The following is a 27,459-nucleotide window of genomic DNA, read 5'->3' as shown; positions in this document are numbered from 1 at the left end:
GTAACGGCTGTTGTTTTTAGCCGTTACTGCCATTAGCTGTTAAAGCCATAGGCTCTTGACTACCGTTAACTCGCCGGCTAACGTTTGTGGCCGTTACCGCTGTTAGCATTTAACTACTGTTAACTGGTCTGCTAGCGCTTAGCTGTTGGTCCCAACTGTCATCAGTGTGTCTGTGTGTGGACAACTTTCCCCTCATCTGTTGCTGCTTTCAGCAGCAAGGTAAAGGCACAATCCATGAACGATGTGTTCCATTGAAATGTCACCAAAAGTAAATTTGATTATTAGTTTACTTTCTGTGTAGAACCCCTGTAGCGGTACCGGGTGCCAGAGCCGTTTTGTGCCTGTTAAATATAAAAGTAATGCCAGCTTTAGTTTAAAAAAAAAAAAAATAAAAATGAATTGATTAGAACAGAATAGACAGATAAATAGATGAACAACAGATAGATAAATAAATAAATACGTTACAGCAAGACAAACTAAATTTTCTGACAAAACAATCGAATAGGTATTGTATACAATAATATCAATTAATTATCTAATTTGGCAAAATATTCTAATTTGGGTGCATCCTATTAACCTTCAACTTATTAAGTGGACTCAATCTGTCAATTCAGGGGAGAATGCCAACTGCCTTCACCATGTCAGTTAAAGTGTCTGCAATCAAAGTCGAACCAGAACCGTGTGATCATTGAGTGGACCGGTGGATTTTTGACATGTTCTTCTAACCATAGCTTGGCTTTAAATCCAGTTAAAGGAAAGTGGAGCTGGACTGTATTTTTTTCCAACTGGTGTGATGCATTTACTTGACTATGCTGCGACCAAATGGATCCCTGACCCATTAATGGATGATAATATCAGGGCGAGAAATAGATTTTCTCCACAAGCTTGCAAATGGCAGGGGGCTGATGACAGTGCTTGGCATACATTGATCAGGCATAACATTATCGCCACCTTGTGCTTCCAAACCAGCTGTGACTCATCAGAGAATGGACATGGACATACTAGCAACCCCATGGCCCTCTCACGTTTTGTTCCTATGAACATGTATGCGTGCAGTTGTGTATGTTTACGATTATGTGGGCATATGGGTATATGTGAACATGGTGCACAGACATATATGTGCGCCCATACCTTTAGTTTTTCTTCTTTCTGTACTACCTGGTTAGCATTTGAATTATTTTGTCACATCATATTGCACCTACAACTACTTTTATTCATTACACCTGTCCATGTTTTGGTAAACCAAATCTAAAAAAAATAAAGTATTAAAAAAAAAAAAAAAAGATCGAGGACTCCTGTACTAGAGCATTAGGTTAGGGAAGCAAAACTGGTGTTACTTCCTGTCTACTAGATGTATAAACAGCCTACTTTGTTGTTGTCATATTTGTGTTTACAGCTGGTTTCAGTTAATGAAGGTTTACATTTAGCTGTAACTATAGTGGAAGCACATCAGAAAGTTTACTTGAAGGACAGTGAAGCTGAAAACATATGTGCCCTTGCTGAAAGTGAGTTTTTGAGTGGCCTGTTTTAGGGCTTTTCAGTCTATATTTATATATATCAGTATTTGTCTGTGTGAACACAGAGATGTAGGGAGGCTTTAGCTCTTCGATAAGTCATTCTGATAAAACACAGACATCCCATCTTGCCAGTCTGCTGGTAATCCCTGGTCTTCCTAATGCCTTATGTCGCTCTTGTGGACGAGCTCAGGGACTTCGGTAGGATTCAAGTACATTCCCTACTCCTCATCACTCACATTCAGTAAATGTTCCTCCCCACTTTTCACCTTCCTGTCATCTTCACCGATTTTTTATTACCCACCTTTCATTTTCCTGTCTCTGAGTCTCTGTAACCTTTGTGATGTTCTTGACATGGATAACCGTCACTAAATATACATCTTTGTGTTTGTCTTAATAGAGTAAAGTTTGATCTGTCCACACAGGACATTAGCTTTGTGCCATATAGCACAAAGATGGATGTTACTTTGATATGTACCACCTACCCAAGCATTCTTTACAGCTGTTGTTTCTCCTCTTGATGGAAACAGTTTTTCCTAAAGGGGGTGACGTCTTCCAGCAGGATTATGCATCCTGCCATGAAGCAGTTGCATAGACGAGTTGTCAGTTTGTTGATTTCACTGCCGTGTCAGGACACTTTAAGCATCACGTCGACTGTTCATTGATCAAGTGAAAATATCTCATCTTCAAACATGCTGTGGAGTCCTATTAAATGCTATTAATGGTGCTGAATTGCAGTCGGTATTTATACAAATACCTACATATCTATATATATATATACTATACATATCTGCAGCACATAGTATGTAGCGCATGAGCTGTCTGTTTTCATGTCAGTGTTCAGGTCAGGAATATAGATTTCATTGCTGCAAAGCATTACTTTCTTCTGTGTTTTTATTATTGATGTCACCGACAACGACTTAACTTCCATCACATAACAGTCTACTATAGAACTTCTTAAGTCGTGCAACCCTCAGGAAGACCTACACAATATGTCGCTCAGCGTTCATGGTCACCACACTAGTGCTCTCTGGAGGCTTGGAGCTGCTTTTAGGGTAAAACGTGTGCCACATGTTGTAACTTTTCATTTCGTTTTCTTGTACTGTTACAACACCACATTCTGCACAATATATTTACCTGAGCCAAGAAGACAGCCGTGCATGTTGAAATACTTCCTGTTTGACCGGTTCCACTGGCTGCTCTGCTCTTGTGGCTCATCAACTGAAACTGTGAGACATCCAAACAGTTCTGTAGAGAAATAGTTTGTTCACAGTTGCCATGTTTCTACCATTTAACTGGTGATTCTTTTTTTTGTGACATTTATTTTTAATATCGGTTTATGTTGTCATGTAGAACAAAATAGTACACAATAAATATAACACACAGCAAGTCATGTCAGACAGAATCCCAGTCTGCAGCTGATATGTGTAATTCACAGATTAAGCAGATCATAATTCAAACCAGAGTAAATCTGGTAAACAAACATATTTATAAGGCATCATTTAAACCAATGTATTTGTACTGTAGCTTGACGTCCCCCTTCTTCGGCAATAGCCTTTTGGACTTGGTTGGCCAAAAGTAAAGTTCTCCAAAAGTAACTGATTGGGAACCCAGATAGTGTTGTAGAATATCCCAGAGAAACTCAGAGAGATGAGAAGTTAGAGCTTTATTACAACAAAACCAAAGTAGTTTCGGTTACACACACATTTACATCCATTTTGACGTTACATGGATTTCGAAAGACCTACTTCATTACATTAGAATCTAACGTTTCTGATCTTCTGATTTAGTGATTTATTCCAAACATGCAAATAATATGTATATTATGAGCAAATACACAGAATGATAATACAAAGAAAACAGACAGTTAATACAATCTTAAAAATAAAAACAGTATAAATTGCTGATCATCAGTGGGTCGCAGAAACCCTCTTCTTGTTTTGTCAGTGGGAATACAGAAATTTATCTACATGTCTTTTCTGAAACTGATAATTAAATGCAGTGTACTGGGTTAAAGCGTCTACCAACAGCATCCATAGCTGTATAACATATGCAGTGTTTTTGTGATCTGCCGAAGCCTTGCACATATTTTGTCACTCATTTTGGAGGAAAATCATACTTAAATTTCTCCTTGTTATTATCTAGCTTGAATCCATTCATTTATTACAGGAAAAGTAGCCTCTTTGGCACTGAGCGGCAGTCTTCACAAATAATTAAAAAAAATTATCCCAAAGAATTTATCTTTATGCTGGAATTCAGAAAAGGTAGACACTACACCTGAAAACTGGATCCTGCTATCAGTATAGCACTGTTTTATTGATTATTATTCATTTGACATTTACATGATTACTTTTAGATTTGGAGAATGTGTTTTTATCTCTGTAAATGCAACATTATACACATTAGTCCTTGGAGATCTCACTTCCTAGTATTCAGTAATTGTGTACATCACATCATCCACCACCTCAACACACACCACAGATTCACAAGGAAAGAATTTATTCCATAATTCTATAATCTGAAACAAAACTAAAACTTAACAAAAAGTAGCTTTTTGAAGTTCTGACAAGGCGCCCAAAGAGCTTAAAATAATATAGAATAGATACATTTATTAGGTTACTTTGATTATTAACAATAAATAATTTTTCACTTCACTGTGTTAAACTATACATATATAATAATAAATGACATGGATTGTCTATCTATGCTGAATGAGTACTTTGCAAAATGTCAGTGTTGCTGAGCTGCTTCTTCCTCTGGCCCCACACTAGAAATCGTACCTTCATAGCCTGAATCTGAGGTTTTGTGAAGAGTTGGAAGTTGTTTCAACCATGCAGACACCTTTGCTCTTGATTCCAGCACTTGATCAGCATCTGGCTCGGATTTTGCTATGGAAAATGTGAAGAGTATTGGAATGTTAAAGCATTACAAAACTTAAATGGCAGATTTTATACAAGTTAGCCAGCTTGATTCATTTACCTGCAGAGAAGAAAAGTGTCCATCCTGCCTGTTCCATCACCGCTTCTCGTCTGCTCCATTCTCTCTCTAATAGTCTCATATATGGGTTCTCATTGCTCGCTCCTACTTCATCTTCAGTCGCTCTTTTCTGGAACTCGTCATCTTCATATTGGTAATTAATTTCTTTATCATCTTTTTCTGAATTCCCAGACTTCATACTGTCACTCACTGCAAAAAACAAAAAACATGTGTTATATCATGTGTAAAACTAAACAACAAACAAACAAAAATATTCATACTCTCTTCATAAAGAGTTTAACCACTGTTTGTCTTTAATACGCATTTCCTGTTACACACACTTTCATTTCGAAACTTTTTTTTTTTTTATCACAGGGCTTTCATGGGTTTTCAATTATATACATTATGTGTGGAGATGTAATAGTATAGTTAGTGATTTCCAACCCTTTTTGGGTCATGACACTATTTTGATGTCACGAATTTCTGGCGACCCCGGGGACATTATCCTTGTAAAATTAGTTTTTGATCAAGATTAGTGCACAAAATGACCATTTTATTTTCCCTGATCAGGCTGTAGGCCTAAATATACAAGTTGAAAACCCCAGAGTTAGTATCTTCACTCTTCACTGGGAAATAATTTTCTTAACTTCTGATCTATGTTTATATTACTTATATATTTCCTTACATATCTCTGGATACTTACTGTCTGGCCTGAACTCAATGCTGCTGTTTCCTTTGAGGATGTGATGTTTCTCCCAGTTCCTGCGATCCCATTCAATGGTAAGTTGCTCTGTGACCTCCTTGGTTGTGTTCTCATCTCTGGTTTCACTTAATTCGTCACTTCTGTCTTGCTCAGGTTGTGGATCCTCTGGGTAAGCACTGAGGTAAAAAAAGTTGTTTCCTGCCACCATCTCCTCCATCTTCTCCATCAGCTTGATCACCTGATCATCATCTTTTCTCTTCTTGTTAAACACATGATACCGGTTTCCACATTTCTCAATAAGCCACTGCAGAGGTTTTCCTTCACCTTCAATGTACTGCTCGACAGTTTTGTCCCCCAAAGTGTCCCCCCATGTAAACAAAACAATCACATGTCTCCACACTCTCTGTCCAAGTAGCCTCATGTTGCTTTCTGTGATTTTTCTTTGTTCTTCAGTAAATGGTGTGTCAAGTGTCAGTGCCAGTAAAATGACATTTGGTGATGGAGAGCAGAGAGACACTCCTTCTAAAATCTCCGACTTCAAAGATGGAGGATTAAACGCAGGTGGGAAAAACTTCCACCATCCTGGAGTGTCCACAATGACAACATCTCTTCCAGCCACCTCACAACGTTGCTTTAAAGCTTTCACCGTCCTTTCCCCAAAATGAAACCCATCTGATCTCATGATAATATTTCCTGCAGCACTCTTCCCAGAAAACACCCACCCCACCATCAGGATTCTCAGGCTGGGTTTTGGTTCTGCAAAACAAGACATTTATTACAAATGACAATTTAGAAATATTGTTTGAGTCTACATTTTAATTTCTCAAAAAAGTAAAATATGATTAACCCTTTATTGCATATGTCTTCAACAGAGTGTCCATGGACTCCCTAAGGGTCTGCAAGTCTGCATAATAATGTATTTATGAATAGCATCAGGTTCAGTTTAATATATGACACATATATTTGGCAGGGGGGCCCTAATTAATCTCTCCATCGGTTTCGGGGTCCTTGACCTGAAAAACACTCAGTGCGTTTACATGCAGAGCTTAATCGAGCTATGCTCAAAATTCGACTTTCTGACTGCAGTCCTTGTCCCAGTTTACATGCAGCGCAAGAAAATCAAATAACTGTTCTCCTCTTCCACACTAGGTGGCGGTACGTGTCTTTTCAGCGGAATAATACCATGTTAATACGACCCAACTTCCGGTTGACATATTACGTGATATATTAAACAAGAGTCGTTCATGCGGCAGACTGGCATATCAAACAACAACCAGACAGATAGTAGTAAATTTTTTAATCTTGTACGTAACGTTCGCGCTACTTCTGGTGCAGATAAGATCCACGCTATCCCTCAGATGGTTGTTCTAGCGGCTCTGTTTCTCTTCTTCTGCAATCGGCTTTCTTGGACGGTTTTGTTCCGGGGTCACACGCCAATGTAGTGGTTGTGGAGCAAGCGCACACGCATTATCAGATGAAAACTCTTGGTTATCTGGGTGTCTCAATCAGACAATGAGAACTCCAATTTTAATCGGAGGAACGTGTTCACATGCACTTAAGTTCTCCTGTTATAGTCCTATTAAGACAATAATTCGTTTTTTTCATGTGCATGTAAACGCACTGTCTGAAGAGCCCTGTTTTATAGGACACACTTTGAAACACTTGAAAATTAAAAATTTCAACCCTAAAGTGTAATTATATGTCATACAAAGACATAAAATCAAAAAAAAAAAAAAAATCCATGTTGAAAAACAATATATGGTTCCATACATGATTCGTGGTTTCTTGCCCCATAAAGGGTTAAAAGATCTGTCAATAGCTTTTACCAGACTGTGGGATGGGACTGAAAGCTCAGATAAATAATATAAAGAAAGAATTGCAGCATTCTTTTAAAACAAGGTTGTATAGGTTGATGTCGTCTTATTTCTGCCACTACAAATTATGGCCAAATGCAAAAATAGGACAAGATTTTTTAGTTTTAATATACTACATACTCATAAAAGTAAACAAAATGAGCTGACCTGTCAGAAGTGCTTTGAGTGTTTCCCTTTGTTGATGTGACTGCAGATGCCGATCCTCTGCTTTTTTGTTCACTTCGGTCCTCCTTGCCTCAGCACTTTGGACTAGCGTACTGTTCATTTCATAGTAGCTATTTGTTGCCACCATGGCGTCAATCTTCTCAAACAGCTCCTTGACCATCGTGTCATTGTCTTTGCCTTCATCACAAAGACTGTGATATCTGTTTCCACATGCCTCCAGAAGTGACTGCAGTGGTGCACCTTCACCCTTGATGTATTGCTCAATGGTCTTTCCCAGGCGGCGTCTGTGGATGAAGACCACTATGGTGTGATCCCACACTGTCTCACCAAAGAAATGCTGCATGTGCTCCATGGTTGCCTTCTTATTAACATCTTTGAATAGCATTTCTGCATTTATCACCAGGATAAAGCAATGTAGCTGTGGTGGACACATGGTGACACTGAGAATCGCTTCTATCTTGTAAAGTTCTGATGTATCACAGAGGCAGTATCCTCGCAGCCAACCAGGGGCTTTGATCAATGAGACTCTTCTCCCGCATACTTCCGCCTCACCCTTCTCACAACAACATGTTTCTTCTCCAGGATCAAACAACTCTTTTCCCAGGATCATGTTTCCAGCATAATATTTCTGGGCGCTTCTTGATCCCACAAGAACTGCATTGAGCTCTGACAAAAAGAAAAAGGCATAACTAGTAGCAGGAAGAAAAGGTACTTGAAGACACTAATCTATCATTAACAGTGTGAGATTTCATTTAAGGACTCACCTCTGACAGCTGTAGCTTTCTCCATGTTTTCTAAAAAACTAATTACAGATATTTTCTAATGGCGTCCAGTGTGTTCTTCATGTCATGTCTTTGACTACACTGAGCTCAAAACACCAAGTCAAACTGTTTTTTCTTTCTATTTGTAGCATTCTCCGCCCACGGTAAACCTGACTGACAAGTTCAGTTGCCAAGTCCCTTTATACTCTTCACTATTAAAGTGAAAAGAGAAGGAGTGTCAATGTATTAAATATATATCATGGGAAATAAGAGATTGCTTATATTTTCACAACTTGTCTAGGCAGATTTAAACTGCCTAGGACAGACTAAATACTAAATACCCTTTACAGACCATGAACTACATACAGACGTTAATTTGTGTTGGTACTGACTGTCATGTCTTTGTGCCTTGGTTACTTGTTAACATAACCTCTGGGATGTTGTTGAACTGGTTGTTCTAGTGTGTGTACAGAGATAAGAGCAACTTACCAGTGCCAGCCTCTACCTGCTGCCTCTGCCAACTCCAATTGTGGTTGTGGATTGTGAATGTCCAGAGATCCAATCAGACTCCCTAACATTTTTGTCTCGTTTTTATTCGATGACTAAATTTTCAGTTATATTTTGTCAGTTTTCAGATGCCTTTATTGCCTCTGTGTTCTTCTTTTGTCCACCTCACATTTCTTCTTTTTCACTCACTTACAAAGGGGCATTTAAGAGTTTTCTTTTTCATATGATAAATGCAAAACATTCATTCAACAGAAGTGGTAGCAAACTGAGTGGGAGCCATCACTACATCAGTCACGTGAATGTGTGATATATCTTCACCGATTTTTTTTACCTCTATAGTCTCCATAACCTCTTTGTGATGTTCTTGACATGGATAACAGACACTAAACATGCATTTTTGTGTTTGTCTTAATAGAGTAAAGTTTGATTTGTCCACACAGGACATTAGCTTTGTGCCATATAGCACAAAGATGGATGTTACTTTGATATGTACCAGCTACCCAAGCATTCTTTACAGCTGTTGTTTCTCCTTTTGTTGTAACCAGTTTTCCCTAAAGAGTGTGGCGTCTTCCAGCAGGATGATGCATCCCGCCATAAAGCAAAAATGTTCCTCAAATCTCGGTCCAATTGAACATCTGTGGGATGTGCTGGACAAACAAGTCCAATCCATCACAACAACAACAACTTACAGGATTTCAAAGATTATCTGAAAACGTCTTGTTGCCAGATACCACAGCACACCTTCAGATGTTTAGAGGAGTCCATGCCTCGATGGATCAGGGCTGTTTTATGGGCAAAAGAAGGACCAAGAGGCTGCATAGACTAGTTATCAGTTTGTTGACTTCATTGCCATGCCATGACACTTTAAGCATCACATCAACTGTTCACTGATCTTGTGAAGATATCACATGTTCAAATACACTGTTGAGTTCCATTAAATGCTATCGATGGTGCTGAGTTGCTGTCGGTATTTATACATACATATCTATACATATCTGCAGCACACAATATGTAGCGCATGAATTGTCTGTTCTCATGTCACTAGTGCTCTCTGGCGCCTTGGAGCTGCTTTTAGGGTAAAATGTGTGCCACGTTGTAGCTTTTGGTTTGTAATGCTGTACTTTTGTACTGTTACAACACCACATTCTGCACAGTTCTGTAGAGAAATAGTTTGTCCACAGTTGCCATGTCTCTACCATTTAACTGGTGATTCTTTTTGTGACATTTATTTTTAATATCGGTTTATGTTGCCATGTAGAACAAACTAATGGACAATAAATATAACACACAGCAAGTCATTTCAGACAGAACCCCAGTCTGCAGCTGATATGTGTAATTCACAGATTAAGCAGATCATAATTCAAACCAGGGTAAATCTGGTAAACAAACATATTTACAAGGCATCATTTAAACCAATATATTTCTACTGTAGCTTGATTTCCCCCTTCTTCAGCAATAGCTTTTTGGACTTGGTTGGCCAAAAGTAAAGTTCTCCAAAAGTAGCAGATTGGGAACCCAGATAGTGTCGTAGAATATCCCAGAGAAACTCAGAGAGATGAGAATTTAGAGCTTTATTACAACAAAACCAAAGTAGTTTCAGTTACACACACATTTACATCCATTTTAACGTTACATGGATTTCAAAAGACCTACTTCATTACATTAGAATCTAACATTTCTGATTTAGTGATTTATTCTGAAACATGCAAATGATATGTATATTATGAGCAAATACACAGAATGAAAATATAAAAAACAGACAGTTAAGTAGTTAGTAGTTAGTACAATCTTAAAAATAAAAAAGTATAAAGTGCTGGTCATCAGTGGGTCACAGAAACCCTCTTCTTGTCCAGGACATGTTTTATCAGCAGGAATATAGAAGTATCTACTTGTCTTTTCTGAAATTGATAAATAAATGTGATGTACTTGGTTAAAACCTACCAACAGCAGTCTACAGCTGTATATGCAGTATTTTTGTGATATGCCCTGCACATTTTTGTCACTCATGCTCCTTTTGTAGGAAAATTATACTTAAAGTGAACTATTCCCATTATTATTATCTAACTTGTCTCCATTCACTTATTAGAGGAAAAGTAGCCTCTTTGGCACTGAGTTGCAGTCAAATAAATAATTTTAAAGAATTGTTATTTATCTTTATGCATGAATTCAGAAAGGGTAACCAGTCCATACACCTGAAAACTGGATCCTGCTATCAGTCTAACAATATTTTATTAATTATTTACATGATTACTTTTAGATTTGGAGAATGTGTGTTTATCTCTGTAAATGCAACAACATTATACACATTAGTTCTGGGAGATCTCACTTCCTAGTATTCAACAATTGTGCACATCACATCGTCCACCACCTCAACACACACCACAGATTCACAAGGAAATAAATTGGCAGATAATAATGTTTGTTTAAAACAATAAAATGTTCTCTAAAACAAGGTTATTATTTCAGCACTTAACCTGAAACAAAAATATAACTGAAAAAAAGTTTTAAAAAGTTTAAAAAACTTATTAAAGTAACTTTCTTTCTGTTAAGATGTCTTAAAAGCTTAAAGTCCTTTAGAGTAGATACATATATTAAGTTACATTGATAATTCACGATAAAAATTTTTAATAATTTTAATTTTAAACATATAAACTATGTATATACACATATATTTTTAATGTAAAATGCCTGGGATTGCCCTAAATGAGTACTTTGCAAAATGTCAGTGTTGCTGAGCTGCTTCTTCCTCTGGCCCCACACTGGAAATAGTACCTCCATAGCCTGAATCGCATTGTTTCAACCATGCAGACACCTTTTCTCTTGATTCCAGCACTTGATCAGCATCTGGCTCGGATTTTGCTATGGAAAATGTGAAAGAGTATTGGCATGTTAAAGCATTACAAAACTTAAATGGCAGATATCATACAAGTTAGCCAGCTTGATTTATTTACCTGCAGAGAAGAAATGTGTCCATCCTGCCTGTTCCATCGCCGCTTCTCGTCTGCTCCATTCTTTCTCTAATAGTCTCATATATGGGTTCTCATTGCTCGCTCCTACTTCATCTTCAGTCGCTCTTTTCTGGAACTCGTCATCTTCATATTGGTAATTAATTTCTTTATCATCTTTTTCTGAATTCCCAGACTTCATACTGTCACTCACTGCAAAAAACAAAAAAACATGTGTTATATCATGTGTAAAACTAAACAACAAACAAACAAAAATATTCATACTCTCTTCATAAGAGTTTAACCACTGTTTGTCTTTAAAAGGCATTTCCTGTTGCACACACTGTCATACAGTAGGTATGTCACAACAGGAAAGAAATAATGTGTAACTAGTGCCACTAAGTCTGTTTCTCCTGAACCACCTGATTTATTTTTGACTGAATGAGGTTTCCTTTTAGAAACTTTTTTTTTTTTTTTTTTTTTATCACAGGGCTTTCATGGCTTTTTAATTATATACATTATGTGTGGAGATGTAATAGTATAGTTAGTGATTTCCAACCCTTTTTGGGTCATAACACTATTTTGATGTCACGAATTTCTGGCGACCCCAGAAACATTTTTTTTTTTCTAAACTTAGTTTTGATCAGGATTAGTGCACAAAATGACCATTTTATTTTCCCTGATCAGGCTATAGGCCTAAATATACAAGGTTTGAAAACCCCTGAGTTAGTATCTTCACTATTCACCGGGAAATAATTTTCTTATCTTCTGATCTATGTTTAAATTAATTATATATTTTCATATATCTCTGGATACTTACTGTTTGGTCTTAAATCCATGCTGTTGTTTCCTTTGAGGATGTGACTTTTCTCCCAGTTCCTGCGATCCCATTCCATGGTAAGTTGCTCTGTGACCTCCTTGGTTGTGTTCTCATCTCTGGTTTCACTTAATTCGTCACTTCTGTCTTGCTCAGGTTGTGGATCCTCTGGGTAAGCACTGAGGTAAAAAAAGCTGTTTCCTGCCACCATCTCCTCCATCTTCTCCAGCAGCTTGATCACCTGATCATCATCTTTTCTCTTCTTGTTAAACACATGATACCGGTTTCCACATTTCTCAATAAGCCACTGGAGAGGTTTTCCTTCACCTTCAATGTACTGCTCGACAGTTTTGTCTCCCAAAGTGTCCCCCCATGTAAACAAAACAATCACATGTCTCCACACTCTGTGTCCAAGTAGCCTCATGTTGCTTTCTGTGATTCTTCTTTGTTCCTCTGTAAATGGTGTGTCAAGTGTCAGTGCCAGTAAAATGACATTTGGTGATGGAGAGCAGAGAGACACTCCTTCTAAAATCTCCGACTTCAAAGATGGAGGATTAAACGCAGGTGGGAAAAACTTCCACCATCCTGGAGTGTCCACAATGACAACATCTCTTCCAGCCACCTCACAATGTTGCTTTAAAGCTTTCACTGTCCTTTCCCCAGAATGAAACACATCTGATCTCATGATAATATTTCCTGCAGCACTCTTCCCAGAAAACACCCACCCCACCATCAGGATTCTCAGGCTGGGTTTTGGTTCTGCAAAACAAGACATTTATCACAAATGACAATTTAGAAATATTGTTTGAGTCTACATTTTAATTTCTCAACAAAGTAAAATATGATTAACCCTTTATTGCATATGTCTTCAACAGAGTGTCCATGGACTCCCTAAGGGTCTGCAAGTCTGCATAATAATGTATTTATGAATAGCATCAGGTTCAGTTTAATATATGACACATATATTTGGCAGGGGGGCCCTACTTAATCTCTCCATCAGTTTCGGGGTCCTTGACCTGAAAAACACTCAGTGCGTTTACATGCAGAGTTTAATCGAACTATGCTCAAAATTCGACTTTTCTGACTGCAGTCCTTGTCCCAGTTTACATGCAGCGCAAGAAAATCGAATAACTGTTCTCCTCTTCCACACTAGGTGGCGGTACATGTCTTTTCAGCGGAATAATACCATGTTAATACGACCCAACTTCCGGTTGACCTATTACGTGATATATTAAACAAGAGTCGTTCATGCGGCAGACCGGCATTTCAAACGACAACCAGACAGATAGTAGTAAATTTTTTAATCTTGTACGTAACGTTCGCGCTACTTCTGGTGCAGATAAGATCCACGCTATCCCTCAGATGGTTGTTCTAGCGGCTCTGTTTCTCTTCTTCTTCTGCAATCGGCTTTCTTGGACGGTTTTGTTCCGGGGTCATACGCCAACGTAGTGGTTGTGGAGCAAGCGCACACGCATTATCAGATGAAAACTCTTGGTTATCTGGGTGTCTCAATCAGACAATGAGAACTCCAATTTTAATCGGAGGAACGTGTTTACATGAACTTAAGTTCTCCTGTTATAGTCCTATTAAGACAATAATTCGTTTTTTTTCATGTGCATGTAAACGCACTGTCTGAAGAGCCCTGCTTTATAGGACACACATTGAAACACTTGAAAATTAAAAATTTCAACCCTAAAGTGTTATTATATGTTATACAAAGACATAAAGAAAAAAAAATCCATGTTGAAAATCAATATATGGTTCCATACATGATTCGTGGTTTCTTGCCCCATAAAGGGTTAAAAGGTCTGTTAATAGCTTCTACCAGACTGTGGGATTGGACTGAAAGCTCAGATAAATAATATAAAGAAAGAATTGCAGCATTCTTTTAAAACAAGGTTGTATAGGTTGATGTCGTCTTATTTCTGCCACTACAAATTATGGCCAAATGCAAAAATAGGACAAGATTTTTTAGTTTTAATATACTACATACTCATAAAAGTAAACAAAATGAGCTGACCTGTCAGAAGTGCTTTGAGTGTTTCCCTTTGTTGATGTGACTGCAGACGCCGATCCTCTGCTTTTTTGTTCACTTCGGTCCTCCTCGCCTCAGCACTTTGGACTAGCGTACTGTCCATTTCATAGTAGCTATTTGCTGCCACCATGGCGTCAATCTTCTCAAACAGCTCCTTGACCATCATGTCATTGTCTTTGCCTTCATCACAAAGACTGTGATATCTGTTTCCACATGCCTCCAGAAGTGACTGCAGTGGTGCACCTTCCCCCTTGATGTATTGCTCAATGGTCTTTCCCAGGCGGCGTCTGTGGATGAAGACCACTATGGTGTGATCCCACACTGTCTCACCAAAGAAATGCTGCATGTGCTCCAGGGTTGCCTTCTTATTAACATCTTTGAATAGCATTTCTGCATTTATCACCAGGATAAAGCAATGTATCTGTGGTGGACACATGGTGACACTGAGAATCGCTTCTATCTTGTAAAGTTCTGATGTATCACAGAGGCAGTATCCTCGCAGCCAACCAGGGGCTTTGATCAATGAGACTCTTCTCCCGCATACTTCCGCCTCACCCTTCTCACAACAACATGTTTCTTCTCCAGGATCAAACAACTCTTTTCCCAGGATCATGTTTCCAGCATAATATTTCTGGGCGCTTCTTGATCCCACAAGTACTGCATTGAGCTCTGACAAAAAGAAAAAGACATAGCTAGTAGCAGGAAGAAAAGGTACTTGAAGACACTAATCTATCATTAACAGTGTGAGATTTCATGTAAGGACTCACCTCTGACAGCTGTAGCTTTCTCCATGTTTTCTAAAAAACTAATTACAGATATTTTCTAATGGCGTCCAGGGTGTTCTTCATGTCATGTCTTTGACTACACTGAGCTCAAAACACCAAGTCAAACTGTTTTTTCTTTCTATTTGTAGCATTCTCCGCCCACGGTAAACCTGACTGACAAGTTCAGTTGCCAAGTCCCTTTATACTCTTCACTATTAAAGTGAAAAGAGAAGGAGTGTCAATGTATTAAATATATATCATGGGAAATAAGAGATTGCTTATATTTTCACAACTTGTCTAGGCAGATTTAAACTGCCTTGGACAGACTAAATACTAAATACCCTTTACAGACCATGAACTACGTACAGACGTTAATATGTGTTAGTACTGACTGTCATGTCTTCATGCCTTGGTTACTTGTAAACATAACCTCTGGGATGTTGTTGAACTGGTTGTTCTAGTGTGTGTACAGGGATAAGAGCAACTTACCAGTGCCAGCCTCTACCTGCTGCCTCTGCCAACTCTAATTGTGGTTGTGGATTGTGAATGTCCAGAGATCCAATCAGACTCCCTAACATTTTTGTCTCGTTTTTATTCGATGACTAAATTTTCAGTTATATTTTGTCAGTTTTCAGATGCCTTTATTGCCTCTGTGTTCTTCTTTTGTCCACCTCACATTTCTTCTTTTTCACTCACTTACAAAGGGGCATTTAAGAATTTTCTTTTTCATATGATAAATGCAAAACATTTATTCAACAGAAGTGGTAGCAAACTGAGTGGGAGCCATCACTACATCAGTCACGTGAATGTGTGATATATCTTCACCGATTTTTTTTACCTCTATAGTCTCCATAACCTCTTTGTGATGTTCTTGACATGGATAACAGACACTAAACATGCATTTTTGTGTTTGTCTTAATAGAGTAAAGTTTGATTTGTCCACACAGGACATTAGCTTTGTGCCATATAGCACAAAGATGGATGTTACTTTGATATGTACCACCTACCCAAGCATTCTTCACAGCTGTTGTTTCTCCTTTTGATGTAAACAGTTTTCTCTAAAGGGGGTGACGTCTTCCAGCAGGATAATGCATCCCGCCATAAAGCAAAAATGTTCCTCAAATCTCGGTCCAATTGAACATCTGTGGGATTCGCTGGACAAACAAGTCTGATCCATCACAACAACCACAACTCACAGGATTTCAAGGATTATCTGAAAACGTCTTGTTGCCAGATACCCCAGCACACCTTCAGATGTTTAGAGGAGTCCATGCCTCGATGGATCAGGGCTGTTTTATGGACAAAAGAAGGACCAAGCGGTTGCATAGACTCGTTGTCAGTTTGTTGACTTCACTGTCATGTCATGACACTTTAAGCATCACGTTGACTGTTCACTGATCAAGTGAACAGTCGGTATTTATACAGATACATACATATCTATATACATACTATACATATCTGCAGCACATAGTATGTAGCAGATGAGCTGTCTGTCCTAATGTCAGTGTTCAGGTCAGGAATATAGATTTAATTTCTGCAAAGCATTACTTTCTTCTGTGTTTTTATTAGTGATGTCACCAACAACGACTTGACTTTCATCACATAACAGTCGATTTTAGAAGATCTTAAATCGTGCAACCCTCAGGAAGACCCACACAATATGTAGCTCAGCTTTCATGGTCACTACACTAGTGCTCTGTGGAGGCTTGGAGCTGCTTTTAGGGTAAAATGTGTGCCACATGTTGTAGCTTTTGGTTTGTAATGTTGTACTTTTGTACTGTTACAACACCACATTCCGCACAATTCTGTAGAGAAAGAGTTTGTCCACAGTTGCCATGTCTCTACCGTTTAACTGGTGATTCTTTTTGTGACATTTATTTTTAATATCGGTTTATGTTGCCATGTAGAACAAAATAGTACAAAATAAATATAACACACAGCAAGTCATGTCAGACAGAATCTCGGTCTGCAGCTGATATGTGTAATTCACAGATTAAGCACATCATAATTCAAACCAGAGTAAATCTGGTAAACAAACATATTTACAAAGCATAATTTAAACATCATTTTGACGTTACATGGATTTCAAAAGACCTACTTCATTACATTAGAATCTAACATTTCTGATTTTGCTGATTTAGTGATTTATTCCAAACATGCAAATAATATCTATATATGAGCAAATAAACAGAATGATAATACAAAGAAAACAGACAGTTAATACAATCTTAAAAATAAAAAAAGTATAAATTGCTGATCATCAGTGGGTCACAGAAATGTTTTTCTTGTCCAGGACATGTTTTGTCAGCAGGAGTATAGAAGTTTATCTACTTGTCTATTTACAAATTGATAACTAATGAAATGTACTTGGTTAAAACCTACCAACAGCATCCATGCCTGTATAACATATGCAGTATTTTTGTGATATGCCTTGCACATATTTTGTCACTCATTTTGTAGGAAAATCATACTTAATAATAATGGGAATAATTTACTTTATCTAGCTTGGCTCTAGTCTCTTTGGCAGTGAGTTGCAGTCTTCACAAATAATTTTAAAGAATTATTATTTATCTTGCATGAATTCAGAAAAGGTAGACTCTACTAGATTGTAAACCTGAAAACTGGATCCTGCTGTCAGTATAACAATATTTTATTGATTATTATTCATTTGACATTTACATGATTACTTTTAGATTTGGAGAATGTGTGTTTATCTCTGTAAATGCAACAACATTATACACATTAGTCCTTGGAGATCTCACTTCCTAGTATTCAGTAATTGTGCACATCACATCATCCACCACCTCAGCACACACCACAGATTCACAAGGAAATAAATTATTCTATAATTCTATAATCTGAAACAAAAGTAAAACTTTACAAAAAGTAACTTTTTAAAGTTCTGTTAAGGCGCCCAAAGAGCTTAAAATAATATAGAATAGATACATATACGAGGTTACTTTGATTGTTAACAATAAATAATTTTTCACTTCACTGTGTTAAACTATACATATATAGCAATAAATTACATGGATTGTCTGTCTATGCTGAATGAGTACTTTGCAAAATGTCAGTGTTGCTGAGCTGCTTCTTCCTCTGGCCCCACACTGTAAATCGTACCTCCACAGCCTGAATCTAATTGTTTCAACCATGCAGACACCTTTGCTCTTGCTTCCAGCACTTGATCAGCATCTGGCTCGGATTTTCCTTTGGAAAATGTGAAGAGTATTGGAATGTTAAAGCATTACAAAACTTAAATGACAAATATTATACAAGTTAGCCAGCTTGATTTATTTACCTGCAGTGAAGAAATGTGTCCGTTCTGCCAGTTCCATCACCGCTTCTCGTCTTCTCCATTCTCTCTCCATCAGTCTGATATATGGGTTCTCATTGCTCGCTCCCACTTCATCTTCAGTCGCTCTTTTCTGGAACTCGTCATCTTCATATTGGTAATTCTTTTCTTTCTCATCTTTTTCTGATTTCACAGTCTTCATACTTTTACTCACTGCAAAAGACAAAGAACGCGTGTTATATAATGTGTAAAACTAAAAAACAAACAAACAAAAATATTCATTCTCTCTTCATAAACAGTTTAACCGCTGTTTCTCTTTAATACACATTTCCTGTTGCACACATTTTCATACAGTAGGTATGTTACAACAGGAAAGAAATAATGTGTAACTAGTGCCACTAAGTCTGTTTCTCCTGAACCACCTGATTTATTTTTGACTGAATGAAGCTTCCTTTTAGAAACTTTTTTTTTTTTTTTTACTTTTTTTTTTTATCACAGGGTTTTCATGGCTTTTTAATTATATACATAATGTGTGAAGATGTAATAGTATAGTTAGTGATCAGGCTATAGGCCTAAATATACAAGGTTGAAAACCCCTGAGTTAGTATCTTCACTATTCACTGGGAAATAATTTTCTTAACTTCTGATCTATGTTTATATTAATTATATATTTCCTTACATATCTCTGGATACTTACTGTTTGGTGGTGTACTCATGCTGTCGTTTCCTTTGAGGATGTGATGTTTCTCCCAGTTCCTGCGATCCCATTCGATGGTAAGTTGCTCTGTGACCTCCTTGGTTGTGTTCTCATCTCTGGTTTCACTTAATTCGTCACTTCTGTCTTGCTCAGGTTGTGGATCCTCTGGGTTAGCACTGAAGTAAAAAAAGTAGTTTCCTGCCACCATCTCCTCCATCTTCTCCAGTAGCTTAATCACCTGATCATCATCATCTTCTCTCTTCTTGTTAAACACATGATACCGGTTTCCACATTTCTCAATAAGCCACTGGAGAGGTTGTCCTTCACTTTCAATGTGCTGCTCGACAGTTTTGTCCCCCAAAGTGTCCCCCACTGTAAACAACACAATCACATGTCTCCACACTCTCTGTCCAAATGGTCTCATGTTGCTTTCTGTGATTCTTTTTTGTTCCTCTGTAAATGATGTGTCAAATGGCACTGCCAACAAAATGACATTTGGTGATGGAGAGCAGAGAGACACTCCTTCTTCAATCTCAGACTTCAAAGATGGAGGATTAAATGCAGATGGGGAAAACTTCCACCATCCTGGAGTGTCCACAATGACAACATCTCTTCCAGCCACCTCACAACGTTGCTTTGAAGCTTTTACTGTCCTTTCCCCAGAAGGAAACACATCTGATCTCATGATAATATTTCCTGCAGCACTCTTCCCAGAAAACACCCACCCCACCATCAGGATTCTCAGGCTGGGTTTTGGTTCTGCAAAACAAGACATTTATTACAAATGACAATTTAGAAATATTGCAACTTGTATTATTTAAGTTTACATTTTAGTTTCCAACAAGTAAACTATGATTAACCCTTTATTGCATATGTCTTCAACAGAGTGTCCATGGACTCCCTAGGGGTCTACGGTGGGTTGCAAAACCTTTGGTTGGTTGACATTTATATATATTTTTTTTTTTAAATTTTCCCCCACAAATTTAAATTTCATTAAAAACACATTAACATGAATCCAACATATTTTAGTAAAGTGATAAGGGACAGCTTGATACTGAACACAAAATAATAATAATAATGTATTTATAAATAGGATTAGGTTCAGTTTAATATATAACACATATGTTTGGCAGGGGGGCCCTACTTAATCTCTCCATCGGTTTTGGGGTCCTTGACCTGAAAAACAGTCAGTGCGTTTACATGCAGAGCTTAATCGAGCTATGCTCAAAATTCGACTTTTCTGACTGCAGTCCTTGTCCCAGTTTACATGCAGCGCAAGGAAATCAAATAACTGTTCTCCTCTTCCACACTAGGTGGCGATACGTGTCTTTTCAGCGGGTTAGTACCACGTTAATACGTCCCGATTTCCGGTTGACCTATTACGTGATATATTAAACAAGAGTCATTCATGCGGCACACCGGCACTTCAAACAACAACCAGACGGATAATACTAATACTAATATAATAAGATATAATATAATATAATACTATTTTTTTAATCTCGTACATGATGTTCGCGCTACTTCTGGTGCAGGTAAGATCTGCCCTATCCCTCGACCAGCGGCTCCTTTTCTCTTCTTCTTCTTCTGCGATCGGCTTTCTTGGATGTTTTTGTTGACGTTTTGGTCATACGCCAGCGCAGTGGTTGTGGCACATGCGCACACGCACTATCAGATGAAAACTCCAATTCCAATGGCATTATCTGGGTGTCTCAATCGGATAATGAGAACTCCGATTTTAATCAGAGTAACGTGTTCACATGCACTTAAGTTCTCCTGTTATAGTCCGATTAAGGCAATAATTTGTTTTTTTCACGTGCATGTAAATGCACTGTCTGAAGAGCACTGCTTTATAGGACACACATTGAAACGCTTGAAAATTAAAAATTTCAACCCTAAAGTGTTATTAAATGTCATACAAAGACATAAAGAAAAAAAAATCCATGTTGAAAATCAATATATGGTTCCATACATGGTTTGTGGTTCCTCGCTCCATAAAGGGTTAAAAGGTCTGTTAATAGCTTTTACCAGACTGTGGGATGGGACTGAAAGCTCAGATAAATCATATAAAGAAAGAATTGCAGCATTCTTTTAAAACAAGGTTGTATAGGTTGATTCCTCAATTACGTCGTCTTATTTCTTCCACTACAAATACATACAAATGTGAAACTAGGACAAGTGGAAACACCCCTATTGCTTCAAAAGTGTGTGTGTACAGACACTGAACACTCGTTTCCAATGATGGGAGTAACAGCGTTAAAATAAACGGCGTAACGGTGTCATTTTTTTCAGTAACGGGTAATCTAACTAATTACTATTTTTTAGTTTTAATATACTACATACTCATAAAAGTAAACAAAATGAGCTGACCTCTCAGAAGTGCTTTGAGTGTTTCCCTTTGTTGATGTGACTGCAGACGCCGATCCTCTGCTTTTTTGTTCACTTCGGTCCTCCTCGTCTCAGCACTTTGGACTAGCGTACTGTCCATGTCATAGTAGCTATTTGCTGCCACCATGGCGTCAATCTTCTCAAACAGCTCCTTGACCATCATGTCATTGTCTTTGCCTTCATCACAAAGACTGTGATATCTGTTTCCACATGCCTCCAGAAGTGACTGCAGTGGTGCACCTTCACCCTTGATGTATTGCTCAATGGTCTTGCCCAGGCGACCTCTGTGGATGAAGACCACTATGGTGTGATCCCACACTGTCTCACCAAAGAAATGCTGCATGTGCTCCAGGGTTGCCTTCATGTAATTATCTTTGAATAGCATTTCTGCATTTATCACCAGGATAAAACCATGTAGCTGTGGTGGACACATGGTGACACTGAGAATCGCTTCCGTCTTGTAAAGTTCTGATGTATCACAAAGGCAGTATCCTTGCAGCCAACCAGGGGCTTTGATCAATGAGACTCTTCTCCCGCATACTTCCGCCTCTCCCCTCTCACAACAACATGTTTCTTCTACAGGATCAAACGTCTCTTTTCCCAGGATCATGTTTCCAGCGTAATATTTCTGGGCGCTTCTTGATCCCACAAGAACTGCATTGAGCTCTGACAAAAAGAAAAAGACATAGCTAGTAGCAGGAAGAAAAGGTACTTGAAGACACTAATCTATCATTAACAGTGTGAGATTTCATTTAAGGACTCACCTCTGACAGCTGTAGCTTTCTCCATGTTTTCTGAAAAACAAATAACAGATATTTTCTGATGGCGTCCCGTGTGTTCTTCATGTCATGTCTTTGACTGCAGGATGTTTTCTATAATCAGATCGGGCACGGCGTTTGCACTATTCTAAGGCATTTCTTTTTCAGTAACATTAAACCCTTAATAGTGAATAAAAGCTTATCAGTATAAACATTTGACTCATTTTTTTTTGCCCCAAACTGAACTCAAACACATTGAGATCAGAAGATATTGTGGTCTTCACTTATAGCTTCTTTGTGCAGCTAATTTGTGTGTTAAGACAGTTAATAATTCAAAAGAGCTTTTATTGAAAACACACCATTTTACGTACTGTACATTTAAGTATTTTGTTGCCTTCTGGAAGAGACTGTAAGCCCAGATTTGAGAATAAAACTTTCTTTTGCTCAATAAAACTGTGTACACGTACGTAACTGAGAAATTCCTTCAAAGTTCCTGTGAAGCTACGGGGTTTGTTCCTACTTTTTCCACCTGAAACAGAAGCTGCTGTGTTTTCATTTTGTTTTGCTGTTAGGGAAACATTGCACATACTGATGTGTGTGCATGCAGACTTTATGCGGCTTTATGTTAGTTTCACATGCGTATGGATCCATGAGTGTGTTTGTTTGTTCTGCGTGACACAAGTTTTCCAGCTAATACTGGAGCTTGTGACTGAGCATCAGTATGATGTTGAGATAATGTGCTGACATATTTTTTGCAACGAAATGCAACAGCTAGCAGCTTTTAGGCCAAGGTTGGAAACAAGAGGGTGAACTTTCAACTACAGGTAAAATTCAGAAACTTTAAACTCCAAAGGTAAGAAACAGAATGTATCAAACTAGCTATCAAACTGTGCAGTGGATGTTAGTAATGCACAGAGATGGAAATAAGGTCAGTACGAGCCCGGACATGACATCCCCAATATCAGCTGAACGGAATGGATCAAGTGTCTACACACCTGTCCGCCAGTGTGTGAGAATGAACTGAGCTGAGGTTTTGTTAATGTTTTGTTTTGTTATTAATCACGCCTGTACTTTCCTTTCTATGCCACGTCAATGTTTGATGGATGGGACGATATAAAAACATGAGGAGTATGAGAGACACTTTCCCTGACGAGATCTAGCGCTGCTAATGTGGCTATACAGAGGCTAACAAGAAATAAGCTAATATACAGTATTTTAATTAATTTTGGACACAATAATACTTTACTACTTTGTATTTTCTATTACGTTCTCAAGCCTATGAGCTTTATACCCCGATTGATATGTTTAAACCCATTATTTTCAGTGATATTAAGACTGCACTGACCCCACTGGGAAATACTGATTTCTGGGAAATTTCTGATATTAGCTCCATAGTCTGACCTGATGTCCAACACCCAGACAGATTTTCTAAATGTCAGTCGCCTTATGGCCTCTTTTCTGAGGATACACTAACTTGGGGTCTTTCAACACACCTCGTGTGTTGGTCTTCCTCTGAGTTTGGAAATAATCTCAGAGATGTCTCCAGTTTGCCGTTTTCCTGCTAGCATAAGATCAGCATTCGGTTCCCTCTCCTCTCAGGGAGAGGGGTGTCAGTGTTACTCTGTATCTGATGGGGGTGTAATAGAAACCGTTTGATTACAGGTTCATCTGATCAGGAAAAGCGCTCCTTGTAAAATGAACTTAAAATGACAAGCACTGAGAGCCGCTGTGTGCACACCTAACATTTTATCTGTTTTTAGCTATGTTTGTGCGCAGTCACTAGTGCTGCATTCAAGTACGTAAATCATTGCTGCCAGAAAACGTGTTCCTGAAAGCAGTGACAATCGGAACAGACATATTTATCATTCCTCTACCATGCATCTTTCTCCCTCTTGTCTCCTCCCTAGCTTGTGAGTTATACGCTTTCTGCGGAGCGCTCTTTGGAATCTGCAGCATGATGACACTGATGGTGATTGCGGTGGACCGGTACATGGTGATCACCAGGCCTTTGGCATCCCTGGGGGTGATGTCTTGCAAGAAGGCTCTCAGGATTGTGGCTGCCGCCTGGGTCTACTCGATGGGCTGGAGCCTGCCTCCTTTCTTCGGCTGGAGTGAGTCGAGTCTTTATTTATCACCGTAAATCCTCTTGGTGGGGGTGGAGGATTTTTAGATTGTTGTTAATCTTAGTCACGGTTTTCACTTGTCAGCATGTCTGATTCCCCAGTGAAAGATGTACTGCTATGACGGATCAATCTTGCTTTGCCTTCTTTCGACATGGAAATACATTTTATATACAGTCTTGTATTAGAAGGCAGCTGAGTTCATGTTTAACAATGTTTAACGAGGTTGTGGAGTCCAGTTCTCCTACAAGCGTTTGGTTTTTAGTTTCCTGTTCATCCTCCCAAGTGGAATTGCATGTTTGCGTTAAAAAATAACATTTGATTGGAATACAAAGGCCAACAAATCCCATTGGGAGGAAAAAAGCAAATGTTTGCCTGTAACTGTAAAATGTAGAGCCTCACATGGGACAAAGAAAAATAAAAACCCAACTCCAGTTTAAATCTAATCTTGTGTTGCCTCCACACCATAATACAACCAAACACATCTGTTGGACACACTTGAATTTCTCCCATTGGGAGGCATATGAAACCACAGGCAGCATAAAGATGGACTATGAAATAACTGCTAAAAAGTGAAACCAAAGCAAGTAGAGCTCCCCCTGTTGTCTGGCTGCAGTATAGGTCATAAGCTCCACCCCCTCCATGTTAGTGGATGGGACTTGGGCCAAACTAAAACACTAAAATACACGTCAAATATTTTTGGATGGTTTCTGTCATTTTTAGTGAGTTAGTATGATGCTGAACCATGTCCAAGTGTCCATTTACATTAATATGTAACGCATAATCAGTTTCAGCCAGGATGACGTTATGAGTTAGACTAAATTGCGACTCTAATTATGTTAAGTTAATCATTCTTGTTACAGGTTAATGGTAATGCTAACCTCTAGCTAACACAACGTTAGTTACATGTTTCAGGGATGTACAAGCACTTACTTCCACTTACTTCTTGTAGTATCTTCACTTGATAAAAACAGACCAGACTTCGTCGCTTCTGTGTCCTCCTTTGGTCAAATTGTCCATCTATTGATTGAGAGTGTAGGGGTCAGTGAATATAGTCCCATCAGCCAGAGTCATCTTTGTAAAATGACACTCCCGGTCTCTGGGAGTGAGTGTATTAGTAAATTCTCTAAAATATGCATTTTCCTTGTCAATTCTTGCCAAAACAGTCCATTGAAACTGGGGTTTACAGGCTATAGTGTTAGACATGTTTTGCCTCCAGCTAAGCCCCGCCCCTCAAACTACGTCACACTGTTTACAAACTGCGAAGGGACCAGAAACATGAAATGTCTTTTTTTAAGTTTTCAGTTTCAGAACACACAAAATAAACCTCCTGTAATACCAAAAGCTCACAGACACTAAGGTTAAGGATTTTGAGAGAAGCGTAAGCATTCAGGATGCCATGCTACACAGATGGTCACATTTAAATAGAAACTGTTACACTTTAAGACATGTGAAGTGACCATTAAAGAGTGTTTATTCTCCCGCAGGCGCTTACGTCCCAGAAGGTCTGATGACGTCCTGCTCTTTGGACTACATGACTTTCACCCCTTCTGTCCGCTCCTACACCATGCTGCTCTTTACCTTCGTCTTCTTTATACCTCTCTCCGTCATCATCTTCTGCTACTGCTGCATCTTCAGAGCCATCCGACACACTGCGCAGTAGGTACACGATGCACGTCTCTCACAACACACCCCCCTCGTGCACTGATAAAGATGCAAGTGTCTGTGTCGTGCTGATAAATGACGTGTCTGCGTCCTTTTATCAGTTTCCACTAATGTGGCACCTGACTGATAAAAGCGTCCGTTCAGTCAACTGCGCAAGTGGTGAGGGAACTGTGGGCAAACACAAGTAGAATATGTTTGTATATCTCAGTCAATTAACTTAGCTCGTGGACAAGTATTTATATAGTATTTTTAGTTATTAGTATTTTTTTAAAAAAAAGGAAACTCTCACTATGCTGGTTGTGTCTGTGTGTAACAGAGCGATAACAAAGATCAACTCTCAAGGGACCAGAGACTCTGCAAAGAGGTTCCATAAAATGAAGAGTGAATGGAACCTGAGGCGAATTGGACGCAGCCTGAGCGGCACAGTGGTGACCTCTCGCCGAAGCCGCCTGACTGCATCCCGCAGCTTTGTGAGTGCCACTTCCTGTGCTCCGCTGCCTCCCTGTGGCTGTGCTGTTAAACTGCATCTGCCTGATGTCCCGCAGTCACATTGCCTGCGCTCTTCTCCCCCCCTGCTGTTTGTCTTGTTTCTTCCTCTTGTCTTGCTTTTCTTATCTCTGGCCTGTCCTCCTGCTCTCTGCTTCTCTTTCCCTGTCTCTCTCAAAGGTGAAGCAGGCTGATGTCAGTGCCTCTCCTTGCTTACTTCCTCTCTTCTGAGTCCCTGTTGCTATTCTACCACTATCATCCTCCTCCATCCTCCTCATCACCAACACCTTCTCATCACCACCTCCCTCCACCGCTTCACAGGTAAACACTGCGCTGCGCTGGTATGACGTTGCACCGTTTTTTCTGCATCAGCTGTGTTCTTACCGGTGTTTTGTTTGTTCTGCTTTGTGTGGCAGATAAGTGTGTTTTTAAATCAGTCCTGAAAAGCTTTTGTTCTTTGTTTTTTTTCCTCATATTGAACATATCTACTTCTGGGAAACGGCACTTATCTAGTACAAAAGCAGACAAACCCCCAATTTACAAATGATCCTGAGATCGCTCACAGATCTTTAAAAACTAAGGTGTGATCTTAACAATGGCTCCAAAAAAAAATATGCACTCTTTTGTGCACACAAAAAAATAAAATAAATGTTACGAAATAGCCTGACAAGTAGATGTGTTAGTTCAGGTTTTTACACTCATTCACCTTCCAGGAGAAAAAATCACACCTTGCCGTTGGAGCTGAGGCTAATGCACATCGATCCAAAGTGTTTTTACAAGATGTTGTACAGGTCGTGTACCAGTTTTTCAGTCAAGTAGAGAAACTATTAAATATCTTGTTTCAGTTATAATTCTACCTCCGGCTCCTAATAGGACGACAGGTTATGAAATGGCTGGAAAGTTTGCACCTAATTAATAAGAAAAGAAACCACTGCTACGTTTTCATGGACAATATTTCTTCACACTTAATGAGATCGTTCTGAGCAGAGATA

The 27,459-nt window shown here is 38.7% G+C and overlaps 2 protein-coding genes across 3 annotated transcripts; both read right to left on the bottom strand.

Annotated features, from left to right (window-relative positions):
• Positions 1 to 3,165: 3,165 nt before the first annotated feature.
• LOC125022802 lies at positions 3,166 to 15,261 on the bottom strand. Its single transcript, XM_047609744.1, has 9 exons — positions 15,065 to 15,261; positions 14,283 to 14,966; positions 12,266 to 13,021; positions 11,452 to 11,658; positions 7,997 to 8,026; positions 7,215 to 7,898; positions 5,194 to 5,949; positions 4,494 to 4,700; positions 3,166 to 4,402 (listed from the first exon to the last, which is right to left on the bottom strand). Exons 1-9 carry the CDS (start codon positions 15,087 to 15,089, stop codon positions 4,245 to 4,247), a joined length of 3,507 nt encoding a protein of 1,168 aa, XP_047465700.1. The 5' UTR covers positions 15,090 to 15,261; the 3' UTR covers positions 3,166 to 4,244.
• Positions 15,262 to 17,005: 1,744 nt separating this feature from the next.
• On the bottom strand, positions 17,006 to 25,332 carry LOC125022254 (GTPase IMAP family member 8-like). 2 transcript variants are annotated; one of them, XM_047608738.1, is made up of 6 exons: positions 25,260 to 25,332; positions 22,203 to 22,232; positions 21,421 to 22,104; positions 19,051 to 19,809; positions 18,360 to 18,566; positions 17,006 to 18,268 (listed from the first exon to the last, which is right to left on the bottom strand). In XM_047608738.1, the coding sequence occupies exons 2-6, from the start codon at positions 22,225 to 22,227 to the stop codon at positions 18,132 to 18,134; spliced, it is 1,812 nt and encodes a 603-aa protein (XP_047464694.1). In that variant the 5' UTR covers positions 22,228 to 22,232; positions 25,260 to 25,332; the 3' UTR covers positions 17,006 to 18,131. The 2 variants fall into 2 exon arrangements, with proteins under 2 accessions (XP_047464694.1, XP_047464695.1); XM_047608739.1 differs by having other exon boundaries at positions 25,250 to 25,306.
• Positions 25,333 to 27,459: the final 2,127 nt, after the last annotated feature.

This window comes from Mugil cephalus, chromosome 16 (genome assembly GCF_022458985.1).
Source record: "Mugil cephalus isolate CIBA_MC_2020 chromosome 16, CIBA_Mcephalus_1.1, whole genome shotgun sequence".
Classification (NCBI taxonomy): domain Eukaryota; kingdom Metazoa; phylum Chordata; class Actinopteri; order Mugiliformes; family Mugilidae; genus Mugil; species Mugil cephalus.
Note: the sequence above shows the minus strand (reverse complement) of the source record. Positions and strands in the feature narration are given on the sequence as shown.